The sequence below is a fragment of the Syngnathus leptorhynchus genome, chromosome 9, assembly GCF_054491065.1.
Source record: "Syngnathus leptorhynchus isolate UIUO chromosome 9, UIUO_Slep, whole genome shotgun sequence".
Taxonomy (NCBI): domain Eukaryota; kingdom Metazoa; phylum Chordata; class Actinopteri; order Syngnathiformes; family Syngnathidae; genus Syngnathus; species Syngnathus leptorhynchus.
Window position 1 is genome coordinate 9,479,524 of NC_141203.1, and position 15,789 is coordinate 9,495,312.

General features: G+C 40.2%; 1 protein-coding gene across 17 annotated transcripts in view; it reads right to left on the minus strand.

Annotated features, from left to right (window-relative positions):
- Positions 1–900: 900 nt before the first annotated feature.
- Positions 901–15,789, minus strand: part of stxbp5l (syntaxin binding protein 5L) — an 89,170-nt gene continuing 74,281 nt past the window's right edge. For 11 of the 17 annotated variants that reach the window (XM_085921202.1, XM_085921210.1, XM_085921213.1 and 8 more), the window contains 10 exons: positions 14,360–14,464; positions 12,027–12,080; positions 9,767–9,946; positions 5,771–5,872; positions 4,377–4,616; positions 3,242–3,605; positions 2,882–3,047; positions 1,699–1,810; positions 1,398–1,618; positions 901–1,317 (listed from right to left, as the gene is read on the minus strand). In XM_085921202.1, the coding sequence (XP_085777328.1) occupies positions 1,276–1,317; positions 1,398–1,618; positions 1,699–1,810; positions 2,882–3,047; positions 3,242–3,605; positions 4,377–4,616; positions 5,771–5,872; positions 9,767–9,946; positions 12,027–12,080; positions 14,360–14,464 (1,586 nt within the window). In that variant the 3' untranslated portion in view covers positions 901–1,275. The remainder of the gene's footprint in view (positions 1,318–1,397; positions 1,619–1,698; positions 1,811–2,881; positions 3,048–3,241; positions 3,606–4,376; positions 4,617–5,770; positions 5,873–9,766; positions 9,947–12,026; positions 12,081–14,359; positions 14,465–15,789) is intronic. The other 6 variants (XM_085921215.1, XM_085921211.1, XM_085921214.1 and 3 more) reach the window with 6 other exon arrangements.

Below are 15,789 nucleotides of genomic sequence, written 5' to 3' on the forward strand. Positions count from 1 at the left end.
AACACGCAGGTTCATTAAAATCCTGAATATACACAAGTCACAACTTGTAACAACTGAAGTTAGGGAAGATGAGAGTGTGGTAGTCCTTTTTAATTGCTTTGGAAGAGACTGAGCGCATTGTATTCTTGTATCATTTATCGCTATTTTTATTTTTTTTTAAGTGTAGCACTCGTTGCACATACGCACGTCATAGTTTCACCCTAAACCTGCACATCTCGTAAATGGTGAATCAACAACATAAATGTAAGTCTCTTGAGAATTATTTTACTCAGGAAAACACTTTTTTTTTTTGGACTACATTAAACGCCCCTTTAACAACCATCAACCTACTTATTAGCTCTTTGTAACTTTACACTGATTGCACTGATCTTTTTTTTTTTTTTTTATGGCACGTGAATAATATATCTATATATAGGTTGATATAAACATACGGTATGTTCTCCAAGCCTTTGCATACATCTTTTCTGAATCCTGATTGGTAGTTGGGGAGTGGAATACAGCCTTGTCGTTTATTGTATTTGAAAGTAGCAGCAGCAGCCCCAAAGTAAACTTGATTTAACTGTGCAGTAGCAAAATCCATTGATGGTTGCACTATACTGCAGCCAAGAGTACTTGCTATGAACAAAGTTCATGTTATATTTTAGTATGTGAAGAGAAAGATAACTATGTGCATTTGAAGTGTGTCAGGAAATCTTTGCGGGAAATAAAAGTCAAAAGGAAAACGAGGAAAGGGGGGGAAAAAAAAACACAAGTTTTGGCTTAATAGCAATGCAGGTATACATTTGTTTTTATATATATAGATTTTTGTCAATATTTCAAAAAATAGAAAGTTTTTCATAGTTTCTGTAGTTGGCTATATTATTAAATAAAAAATAATAATAATTGAATCTCCTGTCAAAGTAGCATTAAAGTAAGCATGCTGCTTTTTAATATGGCAGTTTGATAGTCATTCCTTTTTGTTTCATGCATGTCATGTTGATATCGTAATTGTTGTGTATCTATACAGTGAGGTCCAAACCCAGACAGAACACGCACTCACACACGTACGTACACACACGCGCACACACACACGGTCCTCCAAATGCTACCATCCTGTTTCTCAGCAAACAATCAAATGAGGATTTCTCCCGTCCTCTTACTGTGCGACAATGTTACACATTTGACTCAGAAGCCATGAAGAGAAAGTCTTCAACCTCACTTATTATCGCTCATCCGCAGAGTTAAAATTCCTGCGCCCTCAGAAACCCATCAGTCAGCCTCACTTGGCTCTCGTAATTAGAACTGGTACCACTTCTTGTCCTTGCACTTTAACATGAGCTGTAAAAAGAAGTCACAACATGTCACTTTTTGTTGCTTTTTAAAGTACCGTAATGTGATTTTAGTTTTCTGGGTTTTACCTCATGAGCATGCTTGGAGAAACATTCTGCACTGGTCATCATTAGCGCAGTTCTTTCTTCCAGCTCGCCGAGCCTCTGGCCTCTTTCATCCAGTGCGATGCGGGCCCTGGCCAGTTCACCCACTGCCCCACTAGCTGCCACCTTCATTCCCTCCACCCCTCCCTGACCAGGGATGTGCTGGGCCAAACTCCGAGAAGCCTTACCTGCTGCTGCCTCACCAACTGTGGGCCAAATCAGATCAGGGATTTATAAAGGTGGACCATCGGGCTGAGATATAAATACAAGAGAAAAGAATACACACAGAGCTCCTCTCGGTCAAATGTGTGAGCATTCCCTCCGAAGAAGCCCTTTAGGAAGCCTCTATTCTGGGCCTCTGGTGTTTCTGTTGGCGTAAACAACTCTCCCAGCATTTCCTACAAGTGATGACAAGGCTGTTAGAAACATGATAACAAGGTGGTAAAAATATATTTATAACCGGGTATCACAATTGTTTCATGCGTTGTCATCGGTATAATGAATTTTACATTTCACCACCGAAAAAGGTGACGAGAAAACACGATTAAACTCCATTTAAAAAATGCAGTATCTCCATCCGACATCATGCTATTGTCACTATCTTTGACAAGATTTTTTTTTCTTTTCATCCTAGATCCTACCTTAAGATTTCCTTGACAGACTAGATTCAATTTGTTGGCCTTAAGGTGGCAGTGTTGCACCATCCCCTTTAACATAGCCTTTGCCAGCTTTGTCACTGCTGTGTATACATACATATTTGTATGTATACGTAAATGAACATGTATATTTACATATAAACCCTAACCCTGTATGTAACCCAAAGTATTACTTTATAGTTCTCATACTTGGCATGTTTTCTGGACTTATTCCAAATAAAATAAAAAATAATTAAATACGTGTCATGGATTGAGAAAGAAATCTCACGATTTCTTTCCGGGGTCTTTGACGTCAACTAGTCCAACTCCAGTACACTCAATACTACAGTCTGAGATGCAAAGGTTTTTTTGACCATCACAAAACCAGCTATATGGGCCCACAAGAATCCACTTTCTCTCCCTTTCAGCTGACACACAGCCTGAGAAGATTAGAAAATCTCTGAGCCAAGCCACTCTCACAACAAAGCTCAAGAATCTGTTTGCAATGAGCCAGAAGCAGGCAGCCAGTCATAGAGCTTGACGTCACTCTGCCTGAGGGAGAAGCTTTACTGTCCGCCTCAGTGCCTTTTTCAAACACCCTCAGGCTCACCAGTGCTCCAGTGAGAAGCAATATCCCCACAAGCTCATTCTTTTCTGACCTCTATCATGTTCCCTAAAACCAGAAAGCCATAGGCCATCTTGTAATGTTGACATTATAAACTCTCTGGACCACATTGGATGGACCAGTAAAATATATCATAGCCCGTTAGGCTCCTCGGACACAAATAGAGCAGTCGGATAATAGATACATGGATGTCAAACTCTTCCACATACCTGCAGATTGTCATACATCTCCTGACTGTATGTAATTCTCTGGATCTCTGTCGGGGAACTGAGATAAAGTGCCTGTCCCCCGTTGGTGAAGCAAAAGGTTCTCGCAATGCGCATGTCTGTCAGAGGCAGGTAATTAACATCCATCAGCGGTCTTAGACTGGGCAAACTGTGGGCAATGACAACAATAGAAGACAATTAGTAAGCAAGTAAGTGGCTCCTGTCATTGCGTATGCTTTTACACGGAAAATAATGTTGCACTTCTTTTCTCCATTGTGGAGAAAGTCTGAATGTATTATACCAAACAACTCTCAATAGTGTATGTTCTCAGTGAATATACTGCACTACTTTTCCAAATCGTACCTGAGCGTCATGACGTGTCCGTTGGCGCAGAAGCAGGCGAGGCACACACTATTACACACTGACACCACGTCAGCCCGTAGGACGAACGACGACTCTGTGATGTTGTGGACGAAGAGGCAAGACTGTGAGGGCATCAAGAACACTTTGGCTTGCCTCTCGGAGCATACGATAGCCAGATGTCCTTCTCCGCAGGTATCCTGGGAGGAGGAGGGCGAGAAATGCACCAGCTTGCGCTTTCGTGGTCGGTCGGGGTCTTCTGGGGCGTTGACATCACGCCAAACCTCGTAGGGGCTTTGGATGAGTGCACCCATGCAGTCCAAGAAGCCAAAGCGTAACACAGAGCCCTTTAGCATTAGAACCGCACCTAAGGGTTATGGCAGAACCATCAGAGGGATGCAAAGAGAAGCTTTATTTCAAGCAAAACATTTGTTTTCAAAGTAAATTTTTCGAGATGTCACTACAAATATAAGACTACAGTGAGAGAGTGCATTTCCCGTGTGACCGCATTTCTTAAATAACCTCCAAAATTGTGACCCTGTGTTGTTTTCATTTATATCAATAATGACCTCAAAGGCCAAATTGAAGGGGGGGGGGAAAAAAAAAAAAATTGCCGTGATTGTTAAGACACAAATAGACTCCCAATTATAGCAGCGGAGTACCCTGAAGTACGATGACATTTCAGTTTGTGTGACATTATCAACTAACCACAAAACACGTCAGACTGAAAACATCAAGTGTAGCCACGCTTAAGCGCGTGACCTTTCGTAAGAGGCTTTCTTCCGCCTCGTTCCCGTTGTAAAATGCGTTTTTAAAAATCCCGTTGTGGGTCTTTAAATTGGCAAGTTCAAATGGTTCCCGCTAAGATGCGATTGAGATGTCACAGAACAACAACGGAGTGGACTTTGCATGATTACGATGACTCTATGCAAACAATTGTTGTCTATGATAATAACGATTTTCTGGGACAAAAGTATTGGGACACCAGGCCATCATACAAACAGAAAATATAGCCGTCAAAATAAAAAAAAAATCAAATTGTGGCTGTGAGAAATTTTGAAGCCAGGAGAGTCTTTTCACTCTTCTACTGTAATGTTTTTTTCACTCCAGACATTTTTGATTTCTCATCTGAACTTACCACAAGGACCAATGGTAACTTGTTCCTCTATCCTCTCCTCCTGGTCAGTGGGGATGGACATGGGAATGAGTAAGATCATACCAAGGCTGGTACCAACCCACAGACACGGTGTGGGCAAAGTGTCGCTCTTTCGTCCAAAAGACTCCCCAAACTGCAGTGTGGTGATTGCCTCTTTGGTGTCTCGATCGATGCTGGAGACACTGGAGCTACGTGAGCGGCTGAAGGAGTTTTCACGACTCTCTGCATCGGCGGCGGCCACCGGAGAGACAGAAACACACACACACCGATGCAAGAGGGGAGAAGCACGAGAAGATTAAAAAGAGGGAAATTTAGTGAGAGAACAGCAGTGTAGACGGATGGATTAATGACAGTAATAAAGGCAGAAGAGAAGAACAATATGGTGGGTATTAAAAAAGGAAATATGAAGACAGGAAATTTGGAGGAAACATTTAGGAGACTGGGAGAAAGTTTTCCGGCATATTGCCACATAAAGCAATGAAATGTCACTGTTGAGACAGGATAGTTGAAACACGCACTCACACATAAGCGGTCGAATGAGTACATTTTTTTTATAGTCAACTGATAAAAGTTGAGTCAAAGATGGTTAATTCCGTATAAGACAGCAACCGCGAATCTTTTTGTATCACAGACTGGTTTATAGACCAGCATAGAAACAAAAATTAAAAATACTACAACATTACAACAGTAATTAAAATTTTTGTTACTATTTGAATGGAGCAGTTAAAAGTAAAATCCAGTTGCAAGGAAACAGAAGGTGATGGTCTAAGGTCCTTGGTGATTCCGATATTTGGCAGAAAAAAAATTCCCATAACCGATTAATCGGCGTTGAATTTAAAAGAATGCATAACAACCAAACACACTCAGATACACAAAAATACAAAAAACAGTGGTCACTCGCACACAAAACAGAGCAGAGTGAGTCTTTCTGAGCACACACAACACACACATCCATCCATCATAAAAGTATTTCTGTATTACAGCACTGGTGAATTATTTAGATCCAGGCACCGTGCAGCACCGGCTTAGTAAGTGAGTGAGTGAGTGCCGAGTTTATGTAACAACAACTACAGATGGCGCAAAGCCGAGTGGACGCATATCAGGTTCAAAATGATTTTGAGAAATTTCTCAGCAGCTATTCTAGGTGATATGAGAAACGTGTGCACAGGCTAAAATAGACCATGAAAGGAGTGTGTGGAGATATACCGCACAGTGGCTTCTTGCCAAGTATCTTTGCAAAACACATTCAACAACGATAGCATCACTGTATTCCCCCCTCAGGACAGGAAGCATTTTAAGGCACATGGATCAGACGTACTAACGGAAAGAAGGACTGACGTTGTCATCAAGCATAAGCAGTCGATGCGTCCCCTTACCTCTGTCACTCCAGGAGTAGGGGGTGGTGGTGTGGTGTTCGTCGTGAGAGTACATTGCGACTCCGTGTAACTGCTGGAGCATTGCCCTCCTGGATGCATAACCTAACCGATCCCCCACAACATAAAGCCCAGGAGACAAAGCAGCCCACCCATCCCGACGCCCCAACAAAACATACACACGCACGCAGACGCAACATAGTACAAACAAGTGCAGCCGTCCAGTCGAGATACATGAGACAAACAGATGCACAGTTGTGCCAGAGAATGACAAAAAAAGGAAAGAAAGAAAAGATTGCAGCTGAGTTTGGAGGGACTTCTTGAAATATACACAGTCAACAGAAGATTGAGACTTATTGCTAGTGACCTCATTCTGTGGACACTATTTCAACACCATTTCTATGCATCTAATGAGATCTAATACATACGTAGTGCTACGACGCATGCACATTCAGCCTCTATACAAGACTGTTGCATGACAACCACAATTTTGTATCAAATATGTATCTCATAAGTCCTCAACACAATGCCGAGTGCTTCTAGAATGGCGCTGACGATATATTTTGAAATTCAAATCCAATTTTGGTATCATGACAACACTGCTGTATATGAGCCAAAGAGAAAACAACTTTTTTCACAGCGAGCTTGGAGGGTAGTTGTCTGAGCTTGTCATGTGTATCTTGTTTTTTTTTTTATTTATTTTTTTACTATCTGTGACACAGCCAGTGGGGGCACTGGCTCGTAAAAGTCAGGCACAGTGGTACCTTGACAGGATACAGGGACCCTTGGGCAGGCCCTTAAAGGGAACTAGAGCTGCTGGCTAAGTCAGCCTTGGGTAGGAGAAGACAACAATCTGAGTATGTGAGACAGAGCTACATGCACCAAGCCAACCTGCAGAATCACAGTCACCTTGAGAAAATCTACATCAACATCAAACATTTTTTTTCTCTTTTATATTCTCTTTGGTTTCATTTTTCAATGCAATACATGACAGAGAGAGAGCGCGAGCGAGAGAGAGAGAAACCCTAACCCCACTTTCATTTCTATATCATGCAGTCATAAATGTGTGTGGGTGATGGTGGTTTGAAAGCTTCTTCAGCATCTGGTCCAATAGTCACTGAGTCAGATGAACCCACTGCGATCAATTTTTAAAAATATTGCAGTAAACAGCTCGAGTTTTAGTAAAATGTGCACTGTACATGTAGTCCTCAGTAAGATAGGAACATACGATGCTGTGGCGTTAGCATGACAAGAAATGCTCAGGAATTACAGTTTATTTTTTTATCATTATTATTTGGGTTATGGCCTTGAAGTGTTTGTCACTCACACAATGTTTACTGTAATGTAATGGTGCAGCGTTAGGTTGAGTTAGAAAAAGAAATTCGCAACTGGAGGATCGGAACACGGTCAAAGACTAAAACACAATTTGTGCCTCAACATCTTTACCATCCTTTCTCCATAAATCTAATAGAGACACCAAAGGCATGGAATAGATCCATCGAGTGCAGCTTCCTTTCCATTTCCCCTCCTCTGTCTTTTCACCTGCCATGCAGGCCTCATTAACATCAGCCTCCTCTCTACCACTGCTTGTTGACCTTCAATTACTGCAGTGATCCTGCTGGCTCTTCACTGTGGTAAGGAAGCGTGACAGATAAACAACACCGCCAAATGTGGTAAATACTGTAGATGAGCGCACGTGTAATGGCCTCATCTGAAAAGCATCTGTTCACCACACATCATACGGGGGAGAACAGGGGAGGCTTCATTTTGCATGTTGTTTTCTTCTAACGACACACATTTAGGATTGGTGCACACTGGGGATTATGCTTTTGTAAACATGACACAGTTTATTCCTAAAACTGATACGGGCAAGCAGAACACTGATGTTGTGGATCCTTCTACTTTTTTTAGGTTATTGTTGTACACTGCGAAACAATAAGCTGTACTTATCCTGATAAATAGCTGACTCTGAAGCACCGAGTGCACAATTGGACACAATTTGCCATAAAATTGTTTTTGGAGTATCCATTGATATTTGCTGCTATCATAGGAAATGTCCACAAGTGATTTAAATCATATCTTTCTGTTCGTTCAACTCAAATCAATCAAATCCCACTTTTTGTCACTTGTGGGGTTTCTCAAGATACTATTCTAGGACCACTTCTCTTCTTACTCTACTTAGTTTTCCTTGCCAATAGTTTATGTAAATTTAACATCAAATTCAATTGCTACTCAGGTGACACTCACGCCGACTATCTCTCTTTCCAAAGGAAATCAAATCCTGGTTAGCCGACTGTTGGAAACTCAATAGTGATAAAACTCGATGCTTCTTCCAATCCAACCAAACCAGAACAGACATTTCAATTCTCAGTTGGTCATTCCACAGTTTCAATTCAATCACTATCATGATCCTCATATCAGTGACATTTAGTAGTCAGTCACCAACCTGTGATTGGCCTTATAGCCTTCCCTTATCTCTTTTTCCACTACCTGGAAAAGTCACACAGGGCTACAATCACCAGAAAGACAGATTTGCTTTCATAACATTATTCCCTGGAACGTTACTTGAAGGGGATCTAACTAGAGGTGCTGTGCAGTGTGGAATTAATCATACAGAAAGAAAACATCAAGTATCCTGGAGGTGGCTTTGGTGTTGATACAAATGTCTGTTCAAATTAGCCAGGTAAATGTCTGAATTGTAAGATTCAGAGCTTCATTTTCCAAAACTAGGATAAACATGAGCATGCACACGGGTACACACTCATGTACAATCAATCGTGTGTGTGTGTGTGTGTGTGTGTGTGTGTGTGTGTGTGTGTGTGTGTGTGTGTGCACACTGGTAAATAACCTGCTGGGTCACTTCATTCAAAGATGCCGCGAATCAAAGTCATTGTGTGAATACAACAGGGGAAGAGGAAAATGTCAAAATGCCAGGGTGCAAATCAAATTTGACGTCCTTCTATTCATCTCTTTTATGTGGGCACGCTATAGGAGGCCTTTTTCAAATGTGGCCAGGCACACACTGAGATTTTTATCAAACACAACATGCACGTAAACTGAAGTGAATATGAAAAGAATGTCTGTGAGGTCTCAGACTTTTAATTCCACACGTTAGGAAGGTGAGGATTTATATGATTATTTAATTTGTTTCACTATATTTGTCAAACAATGTCTAACTTCATGTAATGTATGTAAGTTGTCTCAGGAACATGCAGAAAATTTAAAGAAGTGTTTGCAAAAAATTTAAATATTTAATGTGTGTGTCTATAGTATGTATATATATATTTTTTTTGTATTTGTTATTTTCCTGATTTGTTGTTTCAACACAACATTTAAGTCATTTAGTGTTCTTGCATTATTAAGCAATGACTGACGTGACTGAGCGGGGAAGCAAGAAAGCTTGATTACTTTTTAGAGCGAGAAACTCCAAAATTGATTTCTAACAACCTCAAATTTGGCAAAAACTTTGCCTGTAGCTAATTTTCTTCACATTAGTGTTTGATGAATGAAAGAAAAAGAAGAAATACTTTTTGTTTAGCACAACTATTTCAAGCCTGTAAGTTGGTTGGTACAAGCAACACAATGCAAGGGGTCATTTCTTGCATTCCTCCATTTACTTGTTATTTTAATCTATGACGCTAATGCAAGTTGCAAAAATATACAGTTGGTTTCGTTACGTAGAAAGATTAGTTACTGACTCAATTAGTATATTTTTGACAAATACTTTACAACTTCCAAGTTGGAAGGTATTTGCTTTGTTTTTTTTTGCTTTTAATTATTTACACTACCCCAAACAATGTATAAAATCAATATTGAATCGATTGCCGAAAATATTTTAATGCAACTTCAACATAAGCGGAATCATTTAAAAATCTTATAAACTTGCATTAGCGTGCTCTTTTAACTCATTCCGCCAGGGTGAGAGGATAGCATGCACTTTTCGGAGGGAAGGGACGTTAGAGAGGTTAAAGGGAGCCAATCGGGAAGACAAGCACACACCTTCAGTGTGGGACACAGGCAAAGAGATCTCCATGCAAGCAGCAGACTGGGCCTTGCGGAATGGCGGTCGGCCAGGGCCTCTGCGGGCAAGCCGTGGCCCCTCGGGACCCATCGGGACGCGAGGCTTCCCCGCTGAGCAGGGCTGGGAGGTGGGGCTAGTGCAATGTCCATTGACATGATCTGCAATAACGGCAAAGCGTTAGGAAGGAAATAAGGTCACATTCCAAATTTTGTCTGCTACTTCAATATCCGTCTCCATAAGTCACAAAGTATCATAAGGGAAGATGAGACGAGATGTTGCAATTTAAATGGCTAAAAGAAAGGGCTCTCAACTCTATGATGGGATTGAAATTCAGTTGTGCTTCCTCTTACAAAATATGACTTGTGATGACGGATATTCAGTAAATTTCATAGCGTGAGAGGAGCAAGCAGTGTTAAAAGGATATTGTAGTGCTATTAAGAGAGACAGTTAGGGAGGGGAGTTAAGAATGAGCAGGAAGAAGAAACAGGGATTACACGAGAGGCTTATTTTTTTTAACAAGTATGGCAAAACAGGCTTGTTTCATGCTTATTTTAGTTTTAGGAGTGTATTTTTTTTTTCCATGATCAGTTTCGAAGCCTGGCTATTGTTACGTGCCACAGCATTGCATCTGAAATGAAATCTTTGATCTCCATGTTACTTACTGGCATTGCAGCCTCCCTCAGGGCCGTGCGGTGCTTGTCACAACCTTAATTTATGTCTAGCAAAACTGTGTGTGATGTGTGTGTGAGTGTGAGTGTGTGTGTGTGTGTGTGTGTGTGTGTGTGTGTGTGTGTGTGTGTGTGTGTGTGTGTGTGTGAGAGAGACGTGTGCTGTATGTGTGTGCAAAATATTTTGTTTGGAGTCAAACCTCATTCCGCCCAGGATCTTTGGTGCTCAGCGTCATTAAAATAAGCTGACCGTGTGCATGTAAATAACAGTTCAGTCTGTGAAACATGTGACATCAATTAGTCAAATAAATGCAACATAGTCAATCGATAAATAAATAAATCCTCACTTTAATTAGCCTCTGTGAAATGTCATAAAGCATGGTTGTAATTAAAATTGTGCTAATTTGTTGACCTTTAAGTGTTAGTCACTATTAGGCATGGAAATGGGGAACTCATAATCAATTTAAAAGTAAAAAAGTATTTTCATTGATCTGATGGATGGCTCATTCTGAACGTTCTGCTTCGTTTACAGTATTACAAGTTGATTACATTGCTGCAAGGCTGATCTTTGAGTTTGTAGCCAGCTAATTTTCTTTTGTCACACACACAAAAAAAAATATATATATAGACTTTAAATCAACAGTACCTCTGCTGGCTAAAAAACAAATACAGCATCCTGTTTTGCCGCAACTGCTTCAAGATATGAGTAATCAACATTCAATCGTCAGAATCGACAACAGCATCCTGAAGTGTACGACATTATTCACCCACATGCACAAACTCAGAAAATATTTCAATGTCACCCAAAATATAATCTACCACGTTTGTTATTTCCCTAATAAAAAATGAATGACTATTTACTGCTAATATGTATTACATGATGAAAATTTGAACACGCGTTGCCAACTAACTAAAATATAAACTGAAATGGAGTCTCGTTTGCATTTGACTTTAAAATTAAGGTTTGCATTTTGCTGTAAGAAAATAAAAGGTTATTACAGTGGAAAAATAGGCACTTGTGAAGCTTTAGAAGCAGAAGTATTTAGGAGAGACAGCATGTGGTGTACGGTAGAGGCAGAGCAAAAGAGAACCCACAACGATGTAGATGCAGTTAGACATGTAAAGTGAAAACGTTTAAGTTGCTGCAATGCTGTTAAAGAAAATGATCCAGTTACAATGAGAGAGCCAGCGCGTGTTCCATTCACTGTCGAGCAACGCTGTCGATGGAAGGAAGATTGCAAAAAATAAGCGGGGATGGACCAGTCAAGATAATGCGATAGAAAGCTTCATGTTGAAATAAGAGTTATGGATTACAAGTCACCTTTATAAACACTTGCAAAATGTAGAAGAAATGAATATAGAAGATTCAAATTAAATCATATAGGACACCAATGGGAAGAAAATGGGCAAACACGTCAGGCCGTCAGCTTAAACAGGAGAGAGTGAAACAAAACAAACAAACGTGAAAATAAGAAAAAAGCAACACAAAAGCCTAGAAAACACGACAAAAGTAGAAACCGAATGACTCAAAGGAAGACACGTGAAAACTGCTGGCTTTCGCCTACCGTACCAAGATCGGTCTTAAGATCTGTTGGCAGACTTAACTTTCTGCCGGGTCCCTTTACTGAAACAAAGGAATAGGAAACAAAGCAGCAGTTAATCCCTTCAAAAATAAATACGTATAAACTAAAACGACAGAAAAATGAAAACAGAATATAACGAAGGCTTAAAAAAAAAGAAAAATTGTTCTAATTAAATCTGACTGTGCATAAGCGCTGCAGATGCAGATTCTTAAATTCATGCTGCACTGGAGTTCTTCATCAGCCATTCCAGCAGTCTCGGAGAAACGTGATATCTCATTTGGGTTCAACTCTCAAAGAACTAGATCAGGTTTCTTTGCGGTATAGGCGCGATTCAATCTTGTCGAGATGCAAATATCGCCTATATTGTATTTGATTTCACGTTTCACTGATTTGCAATGGGAACGCCTGACAAGGAAGCCAAAATAAAAAGATTTGACCCGGGGTCAAAAATAACATACAGTAGGGACAACAAAAATATTGTAAACCACATTTTGCAAGCATTTAAGTGTAGATAATCATGTACTTTGAACTCGAGGGGCCATCAGAAAAAAAAACATGATTTAGTGAATACAACTTGACCATAAATTTGTTTGAATGTGTCTGGTTCCAAAGTACATCTTTCTTTGTGTGATTATGACCTTGTCGGAAACTCGCTGTTGAAGATCATTTGAAAGAAAAATATACGGTATTTGCTTCACTGCAGAGGATTCGTAGACTTTTAATCAAAACAACTTTACTGACTTTTGCGCAAAAGGCTCTTTTATAGTTAGCAGAAAAAAGCACCTTGACTAGATGTCGCAGTATTCAATATATAGCTATGGGCTCAGAATTGTATAACAATATTTTGAAAAACCTAAAGCGGAGGCGTTATGTTTAATTTTCAGTCGCTGTTGGTTTGTCGGATCTTCTTGTTACACTCTCAAGCAATGACACATGACTATGGTGGCGAGCCAACAATTGGAATTGCAATATTCCACACAATTAACATCCTGAAATGATGTAAGACCATTTGGCCAACACATAGTACTTAATACCCACTGATGAATAATTATGTTGAATGAGTTTAAATTTGTATTTTTGTTCAAAAAATGCATGACACGTCATGACAAGACAGACAGTAATGGCTGAGTATATTAACCAATGAGATCCTATGCTGCACGATCCAATAATGGAATGCCATGTTGTGTCTCACTTGTGAATGCGTTAACAATGCGGACAGTCAAGCGCTAGAGGAAGGAGAAGTACCCCCATGGGAATGCCTGGCACAAAGGGTCCTATAGGTCAAAGTTCATACACATAAAACATGTCTGCCCAGCGATGACAGGAGCAGTGAGACAATCACCTGCATGAAAGCATGGAGGACACTGACAATGTTAGAACAGTCTGCTTCTAGAACACATGGCGAGTTTGATGAAAGGCCGTTTGCGCATTTAATCACTAGCCTTGAGATCCACGCCCGAGTATGTGCTTTATACTCACTAGTAAGACAATTCAGGCTCAAAAGGAGTTAAGTTTTTTTTATGACTACTATATGACATATCTGAACACGAGCAGAGCTATATACTACTAATGAGACAGAAATATGCGCTAGTTGACATATGTGCGTGCTCAGACTACTACTAGTGAACATGGTAACTAGTTTTACTAGTAGCATGCAGTTGTCAGATATGGTTTAGACTCACTGGGAACATGCAGTTGGTCCTACTAGTATGTCAAGGTGGCGAGGATAAAAAGTTACTAGGGGATGACACATGCCTACCATGTAGTGTTGTTACTAGTGCAGTAGTTTAGAGCAGTCCTTTATTACATACTAGTAGGCACAAAAGTGGCACTAGTAGGAGAAAAACATTGCTGATAAGACAGTCATGAATTGTCTTACTGGCGAGAACAAAGACGAGTACAGGGACCTTCAAGGACATCGATTAAATGCTCAGTTGGTTTTCCACACCCTGTGTATGGTGGCTTGATTGTGCAACTTTACTGTTTTTATAATAATCATAAAAAATGTTTTGTTTTGCTTTCAAAAATAATGTGCCATAAAATAAAATCCTGCATGTCCTACTTTTTATTATTATTGTTATTTTAGCTCACATAAGTCACAAAAATCTACTTGGCTATTAAAAAAAAAAAAAGAAAGCGTATTTTGCAGGTGTTATTGCTCACAGTGCGGAAATCCACTTAGCATGCATGGTGCAACACTGAACCACACATCCGTCCCAAAATATCCCACTTGCTGTTGTCCACTTCATTGCTGCATACAGTGCAAAAAGCCACAAACATATGACCATGAGGTGGATATGTGACACATCCCTCCTCTTACCATTGTCCAATAAGTAAAAGACTGGGCTGCAGTGGCTGGCTCTCAGACTGGCCACAGGCTCTGGCAGGACGCGTGGGTCATTGTGAAGGGAGGTTGGGTAATGAACTGGAATAGGAGATCCAACAGAACAGACAAGACTGAGCAAAAAAATAAAGAGACACATATCGGGTGAACTTGGGAAAAGAGAGACTTGCCACTAACTGTAAGAGAACAGCAATGGGAGGAGGCGATTCATAATGAGCGATGCTTTAAAAAAAAAAAAAAAAAAAGGCTTCATATCGCTTTGCTAAAAAGAGAAAAGAATAGAACCTCATGCACAAACCAATTGTTTCTGTCATCTGTCTGGCAACACAAAAGTCACTGAGGTGAAAGAATGATGCGCATCACTGCCGCCCACCCTTTATTGCTTTGGGAAAAGAAGCATTTGAAGCGCAGAGGTTTGAACTGCTCCAGTAAGGATTCGTGACTGCAGCTGTTGGCTAAATTTAAAATTTGGTGAAGGTAGGTGGTTGTGCTGCTTCGAGGGAGCGATTCTCTAGAAGGAGCATTTTCTTTGTGAGAAAATCATTACCATAATCATTTACGTAACCCACTTTATGCAAATGTGCACAAAAAAAAAAAAGAAATCCAATTACCAGTGTAAAATCAAATGCTTAATGCAATACATCATGAATATCTCATAAAGACCTTGAAGCAATTTGAATGACCTCAAATTACAGAGAGAAGTCACTTCCAAGTCGTTATCCGCTTTTCATAAAACCACTTGACCTGCGAGAAGCCGCACAGGTGACATTACTTCAGCGCACGATCTTCCTACCATGACATGCTAACAGCTAAATATATCCTGCCAGACAAGGCAAAGCTCAGTGGCATGTCAGCTTATTAGCCCATCTCCTGTCTTGGTCTGGCTATTCTACAAACACGGTGCGAAGCAACCCTCAAACAACTGCACAAGCATAGAAAGACTAAAAAAAAGTGAGAGTGGGCTTCATTCAGGCAGGAGAAATGCAAATGAAAGCACCTAATAACCAAAAGGAGTAAAAAAAAGTGTAGGCAACCAGACAGGATGAATGAGAACTAACAATTATTAAATAAACTAGATGCTTTCTCAAAGATGGAGCACAGAAGGAATATGGACTTAATGTTCAGCTTCTGTTGAGATACCTTGAACAATTTCTTAATATGAAAATGACAAGATTGTAACACAACAAAATGACCTTTTTCACACCACAGTTGTAAAAGGCTCCCAAGGCATGGCAAGTTGTTCTATTTAATTTGCCTCATCTTGTTTGCTTCTCTCCTTTGAGGGGGCCCAATGGTGTTCTAAAGGCGAAGCAAAACAATAACAGACTGAATAATAGAAGGGGAAACTAGAAATGATGGTTCCTATGTTGGTCTTTCCCTCCTAAAAATATGAACCCGTGTTATTG